This window comes from Lindgomyces ingoldianus (assembly GCF_010093535.1).
Source record: "Lindgomyces ingoldianus strain ATCC 200398 unplaced genomic scaffold BDR25scaffold_74, whole genome shotgun sequence".
Classification (NCBI taxonomy): Eukaryota; Fungi; Ascomycota; class Dothideomycetes; order Pleosporales; family Lindgomycetaceae; genus Lindgomyces; species Lindgomyces ingoldianus.
Window position 1 is genome coordinate 3,081 of NW_022985235.1, and position 18,307 is coordinate 21,387.

General features: G+C 32.2%; 2 protein-coding genes across 2 annotated transcripts; both read right to left on the reverse strand.

Annotated features, from left to right (window-relative positions):
* Positions 1 to 384: 384 nt before the first annotated feature.
* Positions 385 to 1,017, reverse strand: BDR25DRAFT_123116 (uncharacterized protein). The gene is made up of 2 exons (XM_033683730.1): positions 657 to 1,017; positions 385 to 601 (listed from the first exon to the last, which is right to left on the reverse strand). The coding sequence occupies exons 1-2, from the start codon at positions 906 to 908 to the stop codon at positions 389 to 391; spliced, it is 465 nt and encodes a 154-aa protein (XP_033539556.1). The 5' UTR covers positions 909 to 1,017; the 3' UTR covers positions 385 to 388.
* On the reverse strand, positions 794 to 1,356 carry BDR25DRAFT_308166 (uncharacterized protein). Its single transcript, XM_033690982.1, has 2 exons — positions 1,088 to 1,356; positions 794 to 1,029 (listed from the first exon to the last, which is right to left on the reverse strand). The coding sequence occupies exon 1, from the start codon at positions 1,341 to 1,343 to the stop codon at positions 1,185 to 1,187; it is 159 nt and encodes a 52-aa protein (XP_033539557.1). The 5' UTR covers positions 1,344 to 1,356; the 3' UTR covers positions 794 to 1,029; positions 1,088 to 1,184.
* Positions 1,357 to 18,307: the final 16,951 nt, after the last annotated feature.

An 18,307-nucleotide genomic window follows, 5' to 3' on the forward strand; every position in this document is an offset into this window, starting at 1 on the left:
TAGCTTAAAAAGGTTATCTAGTGTGTTAGTTACTTATTATCTTTTAAAAGACTTTATAAATAGCTGTAGCATGTTACTTAAAAAGTATTATATTTTATTTAAAAGCTTAAAGTGTAAGCTACATCTAACATTCTTTTAACACATTTAAGTAGTGTTGTTAGAAATGCATTAGTATAAAAAGAGTAGTGTAGTAGGGTTTTAGCAAAAGTAAGCAACTTAGGTGTGTAAGCAACTTGCCCATGAAGTACGTTATAACATACTACGCTAATTCATAAATGTCTTAGAAAAGCAGAGCTTAGAATAGTAAAAGGTATACATTAGTAGTAAAACTTTAGCTTTAACTATTAATAGTAATATAAACTATTACTAAGCGTAAAAGTGTTACAAATTAAGAACAGTAGTTAGCTTGCGGCCGATTCACTGTAAAGCCTGCTATCTGTAGATATAACTGAACCTGGATCCTACAGCGTCCGTGGGGATATCTCTTTTCAGTTGTTGCTAGGTTTGTTTGTAGCACTAGATTCAGATCCTCTACATACATACAAGCCTTATCTTGCCCTACCTTCTTTAAGCTGTGCTTTTTAGTTAGCTTCCTTAGCACCTACAGTGATGTTAGACTTAACACACTTATAAAGTTAGAAGCGGGAAGTAAATACCTTGTGCATGCTCCGGTTCATTTTTCCATCTAGCTTAAAACCCGCTGCTCTCTCATATACCAGCCGGTATACCTTCCAGTACGTCCCTAGGGAGCTAGCGTACTTAGTTCCTCTGCGTCTCCTTCCTCCCTTCCCTTGGCAGTGACTGAGTAGCCAGTCAAAGAACGTGTGCAGAGTGCAGACAGACACGGTCGCATAGTCACAGAGGTGGTCTTTCCTAAGGAATGTCCAGCATCTATACTGCGTCAGCATCGCATATCCTGAATTGCGAGGCCGGTTGCAATCTACTAGTTCCACTAATCTTCCATGCAGTCTAGCAGGCGAGTACTGCTATCTTTGTAGTCCTCTTTAGTGTACTCTGTTTCATTGAACGCTTCTAGCTGTTAGTGGTAGTACTTAGGCAGATAGTCTTTTTCAGCGAAGAGCCACACCCTGTCAGTATCCTCGTCACTACATGTTCCGACGTCTGTCAGATCTGTATCCGACCCGGCACCGTCGTCTACGTCGGAGTCCGCATATTCGCTCTCCTCAGAAGAGTCTTTGACCGGTAGGCGTCGTCGCATGGCGCATTGGTACGGAGAGACGTGCGGGAGGGGTTACCGTAGACACTGCTAGTGGAAAAGCGCAGCAGAGGGCAGCCGTGTAGCTAACTAGGTGAAGGGAAAAAAAAAGCAGGAGGCGGTGCATGCCTGTATGTCTGTAAAGGGCGAGTGAAGTGCTTTAAGTATGCAAGCAGAGCAGCCTCCTTTTAGGTTAACATGCTGCTGGCGTGAAGAAGAGCAAGTAACGTTAGGGTCGCCGCGTTACTAACAGGAGACATAATTAATCCCTGTAGCTAGCGGCGCCTGCGCTAGCTAAGGTAGGTAATCCGAAGAGCGCATAGGCTTTAGCTATCTAGTGCGGGATTAGAGAACTTTTGTGGCAAGTTAACCTTAGAAAACAGCGTTACAGCCCTCTAAGATTAGTAGCTAAAACGCTTTCTAATTCTTTAAGATAGTAACATAGCTTTAAAAAACTAAGTTACTTAATTAAAAGTATAAATTAAGTAGCTAACTAGATTAAAAACTATTAGTTTTAATTAACTTTTACTAACTACTAAATTACTTTTAATATTACTTTAAATTACTTTTACTATACTAATAGTAAAAAACTTTTTAGGCACTTTTAAGCCTTTTTAAAGCTACTTTACTAAACACACACTTAAAATTAAAAACTTTATAGATAGTAAAAAACTTACATTTAAATAATAGTAAGCTTTATTATAAATAAACTTAAAATTAATTTAAATTACTATTAGAGTAAGCGTACACGCATAGTGTTAGTATAAAGACACACTACTAGTATTGCAAAGAAATACCTAGAGCCTAGATACCTAGCTAAATTAAACAACTTTTAGTTTAGAAATATAAAAAAAAATTAAGCTTTTATAAACTAGTAATAAAGAAATAAAAGTGTAATAAGTGTTTTAAACTTTAAAAATAAGTTAAAAAAAGTATTTTTTACTTTTAAAGCTTACTTTATTAGCGCTACTGTTAAAGAGTTTATGTGGAGGATAAAATAGCCTGGCAGTAGCTGTTTAGAAGATCGGGTGAAGTGACTCTGCTATCTAAGAGAGCTGAGGGCTCTCCTTATATACACCGAGCTTCGGAACAGAATATCTCTAGATCCCGAGCTGCGTCCCAGGCTCTGAGCCCCAGCCAAGGCTCTCAGTATACGCGACAGTTTATATTAAAGTTAAAATAGTTTTTTTACTTATAAAAGAAAATACTACTTAGCTTAAAAGTACTAAACTTAGAGTTTAAACACACTTAAAAAAGGCTTTTTTAAGATAATAGTAGCCTACTTAATAGCTTATAACATAAAAAAAAGAAACACTTTTACTATTTAAAAGTAAACTATTAACTATACTTAATATTTTAATATTAGACCTATTATAAATTAATTTTAAAAAGTGTCTAGTAATACATCTAAGGCAGTATACTATTCTAGTGCACTCTAACCTGCACCTGTGTTAGTACCCTAGTCCACCCCCGCTACCTACTAACAACCTAGCTAGACACCTGCCTTTAAAAGACAGATAACTTCTAGTAACTATTATAATTATAGTAAACTAAAACATTTTACTAGTAATTATTCTATTTCTAAAGTATAAGAAATTAAGGTAAAGTAGTAAAAATTTAAAAAAAAGTTTATAAATATAAATAATTATAAGCTAAATTTTTTTTAGATAAAAATAAAAATACTTAATGTCTGTACATAGCAATAGTGTTACAGTCTAGATAGTTATCGCGCGAGAGAAGGATCATGTAACTATGTTACATAATGCTTATACGCAAACCTCTGTGCGCGAACATCTAGATATTCCCCTTTTCCTCTAACAGAGGAAAAGACAGAGCAATAGAACTAGAAACATGTTGCCCCCACTCTACCTACTTTGTACGCTGTGCACACTGTACACTACTCTTACTCTTGCTACTTAAGTGCTTATACTATAAGCAGTTAGCTAAAAGAGCCTATTTAACACTAATTATGTAACAGCACAGGCAAGACAATGGGTCTGAATGCGGTAGGAATCCACTTAGAGGCATATGGGAGTGCGTGGAGACTTAGAACCTAGGAATGCCATTAACATCTATAGGCCTTGTACAAAGGATATTAGAAAACTACTAAGCTAGCTAAGAGAAGAGGTGCAACTAAATACTGTAACAGCGCAGGCAAGACAATGGGTCTGAATGCGGTGGGAATCCACTCAGAGGCATATGGGAGTGCGTGGGGACTCTGAACCTGGGAATGTCATTAACACCTATAGGCCTTGTACAAAAGAATATTAGAAAACTACTAAGCTAGCTACAGAGGCAAGGTGCAACTAAATACATAAGAGAATAGGGGTAACTGCAGGGGACTAGGTTAAGTTATAGTTAGGGCTAATATAGGGACCCTTTAGATAGGATCTAAGTAACCTAAGATAGAACAATTTATAGAATTATTACACTACCCCCTTTTTTATAGGCTAATAGTCTTTATCTGTAGTGTTTAAAAAGTATTTAAAAATACTTTAAAACTAATTTAAATAGAATATAATAAGTATAACTATTTTAACTAAAAATTTTTATTACTAAAGAATAAACTAAAAACCTAATACTAATATAATACTTTTATTATAATGTTTTTGTTTAGTAGTAACTAGTAGTATAGTTATTATTAATATAGTAAATTTATTATTTATAGTAATAAGTGTTTACTTGCCTTACTTATATAGTCTAGTTAATATTATTAGTTTCTTCTTTAGCTATTATCTAAATCTCTACTTTATAGGTATTATTATGCACCTAACATCTTATAGCTTAGTCTATTAACTAATTATAGCATTAAAGAAAATTACTATGCTGCTCTGCCCCTCTTTTAGAGCCTCTTTAGAGGCGTTTTAAGTTATCTGCCTTTAGGCTGCCTACACTCTTACTTACAGCCTTTAGGTTAAGTTTTTTTATTAGTTCTTTAGATTAAAAAAATGTAAATATTACACTTTATATAATAAAAAATGCAACCTTATATAAATATAGTTTAATACTGCTAGAGTATAGTTTACTAACACGCGTGTAGGTTCTCTTTTATTATAAAAAGAAATTTTTAGTCTTTTAAAGCTATCTTAATCTATAGGCAGCAGCCTAAAATATAGAGAGTAAGAAGAATAAAAAGGGGGCATTTAAGGCTATTTTAAAGTTTACTTAGAACCTAGCGTAGGTAGCGCAGGTTGTAAAGAGCTAGAAGGCTAAGCTTTCTACAGCTAGTGTTTAAGTAGCCTTATTCTACTAAAACACTAAGTTGCTTTGTTAGGTTTTAGCTTTAAAAGCTCTAGTATCTAACTTTTAAGTAAACATTATAGTGCTCTTAAGTAGCTAAAGATAAAGTAAAGAGAGTTTAAAAGAAGTCTAAAAAGAAGAGAGAAGAGAAGAAAGAAAAGAAAGAAAAGTAAAGAAGGAAGTAAAGAAGAGTTTAAAGGTGTCTAATAGCTTACTATTAGACCTTCTTAGTGTAATGTCTATAAAGTTGTAATACTATTATGTATAACTATAAATTTACTTTTTACTTTTATACCTTATTATTTGCTAAGTAATCTATGCCTTTTACACTAGCTTTAAAAGCCTTAATCTACTTATATAAGGCCTTTAAAAGTCTTAGCTAATTTAGATACTTATTATAAAAAGCTTTTAGTTTATAAAGAAAACTTATAAAATTTAAAGCCTTATACTAGACTAGATTAGAGTTATGTTTTACTTATTTTACCTAGTACTTAAGCATTTTTTAGTAAAGCTTACTAGTAAGTATTTTCTTTACTTTTTACTTTTTTACTTTATTAATAGTAATTCTAAGGGGTTTTAAAAGTTCTTATTTTAGAAGTAGATCTTAGAGGTCTTTATAAAGTACATTTAGTGCAAAGATGTTATATATCTTTAACTTTAAAAGTAGCTTTAGGCAGTAACGTACTTCATAGGCGAGTTGCTCACACACTTAAGTTGCTTACTTTTGCTAAACTCTACTACACTACTCTTCTTACACTAATGCATTTCTAATAACACTACTTAAACATGTTAAAGGAACATTAAATGCAGCTTATGCTTTAGGCTTTTAAATAAGACGCAACACTTTTTAACTAACACACTACAGCTATTTATAAAGTCTCTTAAAAGATAATAAGTAACTAACGCACTAGACAACTTTTCTAAGCTAATTATATAGCTAACTTATAGAAGCTAGATAATAACAAGAAGTAAGTAATTATTTAGCACATACTTAAGCTAAATATGTAAGGATTTCCCCCCTAGCTAGTAGCTATAGCTAATATAGCTAATTCTTTACACACTAAGCGTAATATAGGCTATGTTAGCATAAACTAGCCTAATATGTTTGTTAAGTGTTACTTAGAGCTTAAAGTAAAGTTTAAGTGTAAGTATAACTATAAAAAAGCTTTTTATAAAGATCTTATAGTAATTTAAAGCTAGTTTAACTTTATAAAGAATATTAAAGCTAAGTATAGCATCTAAGATAACAACATGTATAACTTTAATAAAATAAAGTTTATAATAGGCTAGATATTTACTAGAGCAGTTATTATAAGTTTAGAGAGATAAGAATAGCTAAAAGCAGTTTAGCTAGGTAACTAGAAGTAGATAATAGCTATCTAGAGCATTAATGCTAAAAGGTAGGCTATTCTGCTCTTTATTATTTTTTAGAGTAGCAACTACCTTTTAAACTAGTATAAGAAGGAAAATCTACTCTAGGATTAAGTTATTATAATTTTTAAGCGCAGCTAGACTACTAATTAGCTTAGTCTAGACTAGTTAAAGCACTTTAACACGCATATAAAAAAGTGTACTGTTAGCAGCTACTATCTGCTAGTTATTAACAGCTATAAGAGCTATAACTTACTTTATTTCTAGTAATACTATAAAAATAATAAGATTATTACTATTTATATACCTTTTTACTTATTACACCTTTTATAGCTACTTAATGTAGGTTGTTTTACTTCTTTAAAAAAAGCATATAGGCGCTAAGCTAAAAACCTTATGCATAACTAAATTACTTATATTATAAAAATAAAGTTTTTACTATGCTTTAAAGCAGCTTATAATGCTATAATTACTTTTAGTAATATCTAAGAAAAGTTCTAAGGCGCTAAATTAGTTTTTTTTAACCTATAACAGGTTATAATAGGCCTTAATATAAAGTTATGCACTCTATTACTACTACTACTTATATATAACAAGCCCTAGCAGTTATAAACTCTAAGTAATACTCTAAAACTTAGGTTATAATTAATGCTTATAAAAATAAGAATTTAAAAGCATATAAATAGTTTACTAACTTTTATAGTTAAAGTGTTTAAAAAGGTTTTAAAGGGGGTAGTAATAATTACGTATAAGCTAGTGTTAGTGTAATAGGAAATTACTAAGCTTTAAGCAGCTAATAAGGCTGCTACGTAACATAAATTATATAAAAAAAAGCAAATTAAGGTAGAAGAGACTTTAATAATTTAAAAAAGCCTACACTTAACAGCTTTAAAGAAGTTTAGAGCGCGCAGTAACAAGAAGAAGGCAAAGAAGCAGGTGCAAGCTAAAGTAGAAAAGCTATTCTAAAGGCGCTACAGACAGTGCAATTAGACTAGGCATAACACGCAAATGTGTAAGCAAGAAGCAGAAGTAGTATCTAAATAATATTCTAGGCTGTACTGTACTATATAGTGCTAGAGCGGGTTGTTATGGGCCATAATAGAGTTTGTTAGGGTGGGGTCTTGGCAAAAGTAAGCGACTCAGGTGTGTGAGCGACTTGCCTATGAAGTACGTTATAAGTTTTTAACTTATTTAAGTACCTTAAAGAGGCTTTTTTATTATTTAGATAGTTTTTAGCTAGGTTTTTAAACAGCTAAGTTCTTAGTGTCTAGGTAGGCTATATTACTAACCTTCTAGTTAACTAGCTAGTAGTAGTAGTTAACTACAGTTTGCATCTAATTTTAGGCCTTTTCTATATAGGTCTTAGCTAACTTCTAGGCTGCATGCATGTAGGTTGCTAATGCTAGAGCATTCTTATAATTTAGCTTATCTGTAGCTGTAATAAGTTCTGTAGAATGTTTCTAGTCCTAGCTTTAACATAGTTTAAAGCTATATAAAACTTAATATAAAAACATTTTAATTATTATATAAAGTAAGGTTATTTAAGTCTAATTAATTAGAAGTAGTAAAGAACTCTAGTTATTTTAGTAAAAGAATATAAAAGGCCTTAGTCTTTAATTAATATACTTATTTATAATCTCTATTTAGCTATTTATTTTCTTATAATAAGCAGTAAAAAGCTTAACTTTTATACTTAAAATTTAATAAAATTTAGACTAGAAACTAGATATAAACTAAAGTCTCTAGTTAAAGATAATAGTTTTAAGTGTGTAGCTAAAATAGTACACCTATTAAATAAATAAGGCAGCTATTCCTTAGGCGTTAATTATTTTATAGTAGGAAATAGAAATAGCTTATTTAGACATGTAATTAATTATAACTATAATTTAGTTATAATAAGACTTATTTTTAAAAAAATCTTTAAAGTTAATACATAAGTACTGCATAAGTTAATTAGAGATTAGAAGAGAGTAAATAAACTTTAAAGTTTAGGTCTATTTTAAATAAGCTTTATAATAAAGAAGGTAATTTTATACATATTATTTACAAGTAGCCTCTATACTTTTTTAGTAGTACTTTTAAGATAGTAACTAATAAGTCTTAGTAGCACTAGAGTGTGCTAAAGATACTTAGTTATAAACTTTTTAAATAAGTTAAGTACATAGCAGTAAGTCTGCTAAAACACATAAACAGTTAGCATAAAGAAGTAGTCTGTTCTCTATTAAATAATAGTAAAGTAAAAGTTTTTACTTCTATGTAAAAAAGGCTTAATTTTTTTAAAGTAATATATTAATTAATTCTAAAAAATTTAAAAACATAACTTAGTCTAGTTTTTTTATAACATTTAGTAAAGTTACTTAAGTTATTATTTAAGTAATATAACATAGTCCACAAGCGAATGTTCAACACAAGCGAGTGTTCCGCCCTACTACTAAATTTAACTTTAAAGACTATTAATTTAACAACATAAAAATATACTATATAAAATAAACTACTATAGAATTATTTAATATCCTTACATGTACAAGAGTTATGCCTAGGCTTGTTGCAGCGCTTGCAGTGCTGTGCGCGCGCTGCGCTGCTTTTAGCAGTTAACTCCTTCTAAGGCATTTTACTACCTCTTGCTATACTAGTAAGCTTCTAAGTACTTAACTTAAAGCTTTAATAACTTGTTAGAGTTTCTTCTTTCTAAATTTGCTTTTTTTTACACTACTTGCGCTTTATAGCTGCCTTATAGGCCCTCTCTAGGGCAGCTGCTTAATTGCGCTATAGAACAGCAACATAAGCTATCTTAGTAGCGCCTTTACTTAGCTGCTTTGCTAGATTAAGTATAGTAAAAAAAAATAAATTCTAATGCCTTTAAATTTAATTATATAGTAAAGTTAACTAAGCCTTAACTTTATAAAGATTACTAGGTGTTTAAGCCTCCTAAGCAGTATTTAGTAGTAGAGTAGCTAGCTAATTAGGTAGCTGTATATTAAGCTTTAAGAGCACCAGCTCTGGGTTAAATAGGACTAGTCCTGTAGCTCTAAAGCCTACGTAGATATTATCTATTATAATTAAGCAACTAAATGCTGCTTTAAAGGCTAGTAAGAAGGTTAGCTTGTTAATATAGTTAATCTAGTAGTAGATTAACTAGCTAATCTTAGTACTGTACACGCGCTTTAACAGCAAAAAGCAGCTAACATTAAGCAGCTGTAGAATATGTAACGCGTGTGCTGGCATACAGATTGCTATAATACGCCTCTGCTTACAGAGCTCTAGGAATTTAACAGAGTAATAGCTTTTATAGCTATTAAGAATAAGTAGCTACTATAAGCCTACTAAGTAATCTTTTATGTGCAGATTAAAGTGCTTTAGCTATGTAATTCTATGTTTATTAGTTATCTAGCTGTTGTTACTAACACTAATAGCCTAGTTCTTTAGTATATTCTTATCTTTATACTAGGCAGATAGGTAATGCTTGCCTTTAAAGATTACATATAGAGGTATTGCCTACCTATCTGCGTTAATGCCTGCAATAACTGTTACTTATTTACAGTTACCTAGCTGTATAGCCTTTAGCTAATTATGTTTATCTGTGCCTATAACAACTATTTAGCTTAATATAACCTCTATTTAAAAGCCTGTTTTGTTAAAATTATACATGTCCTAATCTATAATGCTGTACTTTAATTATGTAGCCTTTACAAGCTTAAACTACTTACTTATAATTACTAGATCTTTGCATTTTACTTATTAGTAATTATATAGTTAGCTAAGGTAAGTTTTAACTACTAGCGTACGCACAACAAAGTTAGATAGCCAGTTAATACCTGCTAGTAGAGCGCTGCGCTTAGTAAGAAGCTTGTTAGCCATCTCTTGTACAGCACCTAGAGTAGGCGCAAATCCTTAGGAATCTAGATTAAGTATATGCTTAATAATTACCTCCTCTTCTAGCTTTATAAGCTTCTTGTTGTTAGCTGTACAGTCGCGTCGCATAGTCATCCCTGCGCGTTGTTAGCAGAGAGCCATTTAATTAATATTATAAAGTGCTGCAGCGCGCCTCTTAGTTAAAGACGTGTCTCTATTAAGAGCTTAAATAGCTAGGTTAATTCTAGCCTTTTTTAAAGATAATTAATTGTATAGTTGTTAATGCATCGCAGTTAGTAGTAGGTTAGCTGCGTTTTAGTGGTGGGGCGGAACACTCGCTTGTGTTGAACATTCGCTTGTGGACTATGTTAATACTAGGCTAATTCTTTATTAATTTAAGAGTAAAGTTAGTATAGTCTAAGAAGGACCCTTAACTAGTTATTAGTTTAAGCTGCTTTTAAATTTTCTATATTTTATTTATAACAGCTAAGAATGTCTACTCTAGCGTTGTTCTTACTAGGGGTGTACTTAATTTAAAAGTAATACTAAGCTAACTTTTTAGCTTAATAAACCTAATAAGCATTTAGCACTTTTATTATTATAAAGTACTTTAATAACTAATAATTAGTATATACTAAGGTGCTTATTATTACTAATGTAAGCTTAGCCTTTTATTATTTAAACACAGTAATAATTATAAATAACGTACCTAACAGGTTGGCCGGCCACACGGGTTGGCCAGCCACTTTTGCCAAGCCCCTACTAAAACCACCCTATTCTCTCGCAAAACAGCCCACTTTAGCCCTGTATAAAGTAATACAACACAAGATATTATTTAGAGTCTACTTCTACTACTTACTTATATATATACACAAGTTATGCCTAGTCTAATTGCACTACCTGCATTGCCTTTAACTTAGCTTACCTTCTTTAGCGCGCACCTGTGTCTTTAGCTTCTTCCTATTACTACGCGCTTTAAACTCCTTTAGAGCAGTTAGACAAGCTCTATCCTTAACTATTAAGGTCTCTTCTGCCTAAATCTGCTTTCTTTTATGTAATCTATGTTACATAGTAGCCTTATTTACTACTGTTGCGTTTGCTAAAAGGTCAACCTCCTAGCTAGCACAGCAGAAGGATATATATAGACAGATAGCTGTACGCGACACACCCCCCAGCTCGAACCGTGGAACGAGAGAGGTGAAACATGTTGAAACAACCTCAACACCCTCCCAGCCCGAGCAGAAGAACTTAGAGACGGATCCAGTAAGGTAGCCTCTGTAATAGACGCACTGCCTAAATGCTCTTTGCTGAGCGTGGGAATCGAACACGCAGTGCTCCGGGATAATGCGATCCTATTGGTGGAGCAGGGGTGCGCAAATTTTTCAAGCGCTAACCATCTACACTACGCCGCGAACCGGGCTCATAACTGTTGCGTTTGCCAAAAGGTCAACCTCCTAGCTAGCACAGCAGAAGGATATATATAGACAGATAGCTGTACGCGACAACTACTTAAAGCTTTATAATTTTATAGCCTACTCTGTTATGTTAATGCTCTAGATAACTATTATTTACTTTTTATTACCTTACTATATTACTTTTAGCTGTCTTTATCTCTCTAAAGCTGTAATAACTGCTCTAGTTAATATCTAGCTTATTATAAAGCCTAACTTATTAAAGTTATACCTGTCTTTATCCTAAATACTATACTTAGCTTTTATGTTAGCTACTAGGCAAAACTAGCCCTAGATAACCTCTAGATTCTTACAGAGCGCTCTCTTATAATTATACTTATAATTAAACTTTATTGTAAACTTAGGGCAGTGCTTAACCTATATACTAGTCTAGTTTAAGCTAACCTAGCCTAGATTACGCTCTGCAGGTAAGAAATTAGCTATATTAGCTACAGCTGCAAGCCTAAAGGGAAATCTGCGTGTAATAAGCTTAAGTATGTACTTAACAACTACCTTCTTTTTAAGCTTAGTTAGATTTCTTAATTTAGGCTAGCATTCTGCTTGTAAAGGCTGTCTAGCGCGTTAATTACTTAGTGTTATGTAAGAGACATTATAGATAGCTGCAGCGCGTTGTAAGAAGAGTTTTAAGTCTTATTTAAGAGCCTAAAGAGCAAGCTGTATCTAACATTCTTTAGAAGATTTAATCTAGTGTTGTTGTTAAGGCATTATGTAGATAGGTAGAGTTTAGTAGGGGCTTGGCAAAAGTGGCCGGCCAACCTGTGTGGCCGGCCAACCTGTTAGGTACGTTAGCTTTTTATTATATATTTCCTAGTTTAGCTTTAAACTAGATAGGACCTTACTATAAAATAAAATAAAGCACTAATTTCTATTAGCATGTTCCTAAGATAGGACTTCTGCTACTACTCTATTAAAAGTGTTAGTTTTAATTTTAGTTTATAACATAAAGTTAAAATAGTAAAGTGTAGGTATTTTTAGTAGCTTAGACTTTAGCTTTTTAAAAGCTATATTACACTTTAAAGTCTATATAAAAGAAGTAGTAGGACTTTAAAGCGTAATAATTAGTTTTACTACATAAAAAAATTTTAAAACAAATTATTAATAAAATCTAGTAGAGCTTAAAAAAAATTTTACACCTATTATAGTAGTAGGCGCTTACTAGTTGTGTAGCACCTCTAATTTCTATAAGTTAACCTTTAGTCCTTTGTTTAAAAGTATATAGCTAAGATACTTTATTTAAGTAATATAAAATTTACTTTTTTTAATCTCTACTTATAGTCTTACTTACTGTAGCCTCTTTAAAACCTTTTTAATATAAAAGATATAAGTTACTTTCTTTTTAAAGTAAATAAGAATGTTATTTAGATAGGCAATGTAGAAGTTATTTAGGTAGTTAATTAATATGTTATTTATATAGCGCTAGTAAGTTACTAGGCTATTACATAATCTAAAAAGTAGGACTCTACACTTATATATTTTATGTTATGTCTAAAAGGTAGTACACTTCTTAGAGCTTAAGTCTATCCTAATCTTATTAAAAGCTGTGTAAATATTAAACTTTATAAAAATAGCTGCCTTTATAGGTCTTAACAAGAGTTTATTTATGTGTAGTATTAGATACACATTTTTATAGGTAATAGCATTAAGTTTATAGTAATTAACATAAATATGTAAGTTGCTATTTAGTTTCTGTACACAAAAAATAAAAGATGTAAAAGAGCTCTAACTCTACTTAATAAAGCTATATTTTAGATTATTAATAACATATTTCTTTATTACCTCTAGCTCTTTAAGGTTCTATTTGTATAACAGACTGTAACTGTTAGGCAGAGGTTCTATAAGGACAATTTTATAGTTGTATAAGCAATGTGCTAGTAATTAGTAGGCTGCAGTGTAGCTAAATATGTCTTAGTACTAATAGTATTTAAATAGTAATTAGAGGTTTACTAATGCTTTAGTTTTACATTCATTATCTAATAGTAGGGCTTACTTATCTTTAATTAAACACTTAATTTTATAGATAAAAGTTAAAAAAACTTATTTTTTTTATGTTAAAATAAAAAGCATTTACTAAAATAAGAGTAATAGTGTGACGGTCCTACGCAGAGAGCTCTGTCGCGCGTCACATGACGAGCTGCCCGTGCAGCCAATTAGGATATAGGGGGTGCGACTAGCGCAACGCTATTAGTTTGCTTAGCGCTAGCGTCCTTGCTAGCGCCTTAGTGCTGTAAGCACTTCTTCTGCAAAGCTGCCCTTAAAGCTCCCTTTCTCCTCTCTATCTTAGTGTAGCTAAAATAGAGCTAACTTACTCTGCCTTACTTCTCTAGCTTTATACAGCAGTAGAGACAGTACTTGTTATTACATTACACTAAAATTATTTTATTTAGCTAGAGGACAGTAACATAATATCTAGGTCTACTGTGCAGTTAGCTCTAAGAGCTTAATCTGCTAACTAACTCTTACTTAGACAAATCTACTAGTACAACTAGGCTAAGCCTTAGTTTATTAACAATAGCTATCTGCCTTAAAGCCCTAGTTAGGCCAGGCAACTAGAAAAGCAACACTAAGCAATAATTAGATTGTTGCACCTTATTAAGGAGCTCTAAGCTAGGAGCGCTGCTGCTCTAGTTTAAATTAACTATAGGGGGGGGCCTACTGTACTAACTACCACCGCAACAACGCGAAGAGAGCCGCAGGCTCTGTACGAACCTACGTACAAACCCACCACTAATTAACTATCAGCCCCACCGTCACCGGACCCGGGGCTCACACTACACTATACCTCTGCGGACTGCCAGACCCTGGAGTAGAGGGAAGGAGCTAAGAGCACTAGGATGGGGAAGCTGTTAAGGATTAAGATGCGCGTTAATCACAATATTAAGCTGACAGCAGAGAACACCCTATCAAGCAGCCTGCTATACAGCATGTCTCTAGAGCAGCTTAGGCTAGTCAAGGACTATCTAGACAACCACCTGCGACGCGGATTTATCACGCACAGCAACGCTAGCTACGCTTCTCTAGTCTTGTTTGCTAAGAAGCTAGAAGGGGGGTAGAGGTTCTGTGTAGACTATTATAAGCTTAACATAATTATAAAAAAGAACACTTACCTAATACCTCTAATCTAGAAGACGCTTACACAGCTAGCTGCAGCTAAGGTCTTTACTAAGCTTAACATACAACAGGCGTTTTATTACATCTAGCTTACTAAAGAGGTTAAAGACCTAACTACCTTCTAAACATGCTATAGTAACTATAAGTATTACATACTGCTCTTTAGACTTTATAATAGCCCTATAACTTTCTAGTAATATATTAATTAGGTTTTACATAGCCTACTTAATAACTTCTATATAGCCTACCTTAACAACATCTTAATCTACTTAGACAACTTTTTACAGCATAAGGCACATGTTACTAAGGTCCTATGTTGTCTGTAAGACGCTAGCCTGCAGATTAACCTTAAAAAAAGTAAATTTATAGTTACTAAGATAAAATTTCTAGGTTTTATTATTAGCATAGACAAAATTTATAAGGACCTTACTAAGGTAGCTGCTGTCTAAGACTAGCCTATACTAACCTTAATTAAGAGCCTGCAGTTGTTTCTAGGGTTCTACAACTTCTACTGCGCCTTTCTTAAAAACTATAGTTACATTATACAGCTACTTATAAAGCTGCTTAAGTGTAGCGCTTAGCATTCTTTAAAAAAGCATAAGTTAGCTGCGTTTAAGCGCGCTAAAAACTTTATACTATTAAATAATATCTTTACACACTACTTACTAAATTATAAGACGCGTATAAAGACTAATGTAAGTAATAGAGTTATTACAGGAGTACTATTATAGCTATAGGACAACAGCATCTAGCGCCCTATAGCGTTCTACTCTAAGACTATAAGCCTGCTGTAGATAAACTATAACATATATAATAAAAAGATGCTTATAGTTATCTAAGGCTTATAAAAGTAGTAAGCACAGCTAATAAGCTTATAATAAGATAAGCTATTTATAGTAATTACTAACTACTAAGCTTTTAAGTACTTTACTATTAAGTATAAGCTTACCTCTTACTAAATATAATAAGCTATGCTAATAGTAGACTTTAACCTTACGCTAACCTACTACCTAGGCACTGCTAACATTATTATAGACATGCTATTAAAAAAGTAGAAAAAGCTTAAAACATAAAAAAAAAAAAATAAAGCTACTTATACACACTTTTTTTTAAGCTAAAAGTAGATTAGTGTTAGTCTTATTACTTAATTACGCGCTACTTTATAAAGCACTTTTTTGCTAAATAAAAAGCTTATAAAGCTGCTGCTAATAAATTAACTATATAAGCTTATTAATTAGATCTTAGATACTAATTAGAATTATAAAAGCCTATAATACTGCTATAATAAAGTGTAGGATTCTAGCTTATAATAGAAGCTTAACACTAAGGGCCTACTACTAAAGGAAAGAAAGCTTATAGTCTTAGCTGTTTAGTTCCTAAGAACCTACTTTATCTGCGCTGTTTACACAACATAACTTACTACACATTTTAAGACTAGAAAAATAACTAAGCTGCTGTGTAAGTAGTACTACTAGCTAAGCATAAGCTAAGACATTAAGACTTATATTAGCGCCTATAAAGCCTGTTAGTAGAGCTATATTTTTTAAGATAAGACTCTAAGGCTTCTTAAGCTGCTACTAATACTTAAGTAAGTATAGCAGAATATTTTTATAAATTTTAAGTTATTCTTACTTAATTAAGCTAGCTATAATAATGTGTTTATTATAGTAAACTGTCTAAGTAAGCGCTGCTTTTTACTACTATGCTATAAGACTATTACTGCTATAAGGGCTGCAGACCTATACTATTGCTATATCTAGCGTGTTTATAGACCCCCTTAATTAATTATTTTTAACTGTAAACTATAGTTTACTTTTACATTTATAAATAAACTCTACTGCTTTACTAGTGTTAAATAAAAGCTCTTTACGCCCTACTATCTCTAGACTAATAGTAATATAGAGGTGCTAAATTAGTATATTAACTAGTAACTGCGTTTATTTATTAATTACTTCTAGAACAACTAGTTAGACCTGCTGCTTTACATAGACTAGGCTTAAGCATCTTTACTGCATAAAATAATAGAGTTATTACTATTTAAAATTAAGTTTAGCTATTATCTAACACACTACTAAGACTAGAAGGCACATATAAGACGCTTACTAACTGCGCTAAAGTAGATTTTATATAAAAAGGCTTAGAGCCATGCTAAGCTCTACTACAACACTATATAATAAGTAATTAAGATTATAAAGAAGAGCATTACTTAAGCTTAAAAGTAGTAAGCAGCTTAGGTAAATAAAAAGTAGCACAAGCCTAACTTTATAGTAGGTAATAAAGTATATATAACTTTTAAAGGCTTTACTATAGAGCGCTCTAGCTAGAAGCTTAACTAGCAGATGTACAAGCTCTATTTAATTATAGGTATAAGAGGTTATTTATACTAGCTTAAGCTCTCTTTATACATAAAGATGCATAACATCTTCTACGCAGACTGCCTACAGCAGGCAGCACCTACAACACTGCTAGGTTAGGTTAAGCCCCTAGAAGAGCTAATTAAGGTTAATAGTTACCCTAAGTAGCAGGTTTAGAACATTTTAGATAGTCACGTCTACTGCAGGCGCCTCTAATACTAAGCCTTATAGGTAGGCTATAATTCTAACCCTACCTAGTATAATGCTAACAGATTCCTTAGAGCTCTGCATAAAGTAAAGGACTTCTACTAAGCATATCTTACTAAGCCTAGTCTGCTAGCGCAACTAGACGCCTAGTTGCAAGCGTATAAAAAAGGTAAAAATATAAAACTTATAAAAGTTAATAATTAACCTACACTAAGGTTTTAACTAGTTTAAAGACTAACACAGAAGCACTAAACTACCTAGTTTTAGAGATAAGACTGCCTTAGAAGGGGGTAATGTAACAGTCCTACGCAGAGAGCTCTGTCGCGCGTTACATAACAAGCTGCCTGTGCAGCTAATTAGGATATAAAGGGTGCAACTAGCGCAACGCTATTAGTTTGCTTAGCGCTAGCGTCTTTGCTAGCGCCTTAGCGCTGTAAGCACTTCTTCTGCAGAGCTGTCCTTAAAGCTCCCTTTCTCCTCTCTATCTTAGTGTAGCTGAAATAGAGCCAACCTACTCTGCCTTGCTTCCCCAGCTCTATACGGCAGTAGAGACAGTGCTTGTCATCACAAATAGTAGAGGAACAGATGTTCTTTAGACCTGTTCTAGACTTTTTAATAAATAAGCAGATTAATAATTTAAGTGTTTTTAGACTATAGGTAATAGAAAAGCAGTATAATTTTAGTAGCTTTAGCAAACCCTTAATGCAGTTAATTATTAGGCTGTATAACTGCTAAATGTAGTCTTTTTTCTATAGTGCGTTGTGTTGTCTAATATCTAACTTTACTTTTTTATTATGTGTAGGCTAGTTTAATTGCATAAGTAAGAGCAGCAAAGGTTTATAAGTAGTAGAATACTTACTAGGCTATATAATTTAATTCTTTTTATATTTAGTTAAAGTTTAAAACAATATAACTATTTAATGCTAATAATATAATCCTATAAGCTAAGGTCTATAATTATAAAGAGGCAGTTTTAGATGCTTCTACTATTAATTTATATATACAGGCAGATATACTAGTAGACAGAAACTTAGATTTAGTCTTAGAAGCCCTTAACTATAACTTTAAAAAGTAAACGTTAGATAAGAATGTAAAGGCATTAAGATAAGAACTTAGTAGTTGTTAAGTTACTAAATAAAAAACTATGTGCGCTAGTATTAACTAAAAAATTTAATTAGACTCTAATACCTTTTAAGCATAAAATAGTAAAGACTTAAAAATATTTTCCTCTAAATAAGTGTAATAAGTTAATATTTACTAAGTTATACTTATTTAAGCCTATGATAAAGAGTTTTTTTAAGTGTTTTTATTTTTTATCTAAAAAAGGTCTAGTGTAATAAGGTAGGCGCCCTGCCTGCCAAGCTAATACTATACAACTTTCCCTACTGTACCAAAAGGTACGCACAAGAATACTTAAGCTAAGTATTCTCGCATAGTATAATATATATATAGGTAATGCTAGGGTAAGCACTAGCACTAGCGGTTGT

Coding starts and splice junctions, on each gene's coding strand:
- BDR25DRAFT_123116 (XM_033683730.1), bottom strand. CDS start 908: ATGCTGACGCAGTATAGATGCTGGACATTCCTTAGGAAAGACCACCTC. Junction 602..656: donor TGAACCGGAGCATGCACAAG/GTATTTACTTCC, acceptor ACATCACTGTAG/GTGCTAAGGAAGCTAACTAA.
- BDR25DRAFT_308166 (XM_033690982.1), bottom strand. CDS start 1,343: ATGCACCGCCTCCTGCTTTTTTTTTCCCTTCACCTAGTTAGCTACACG.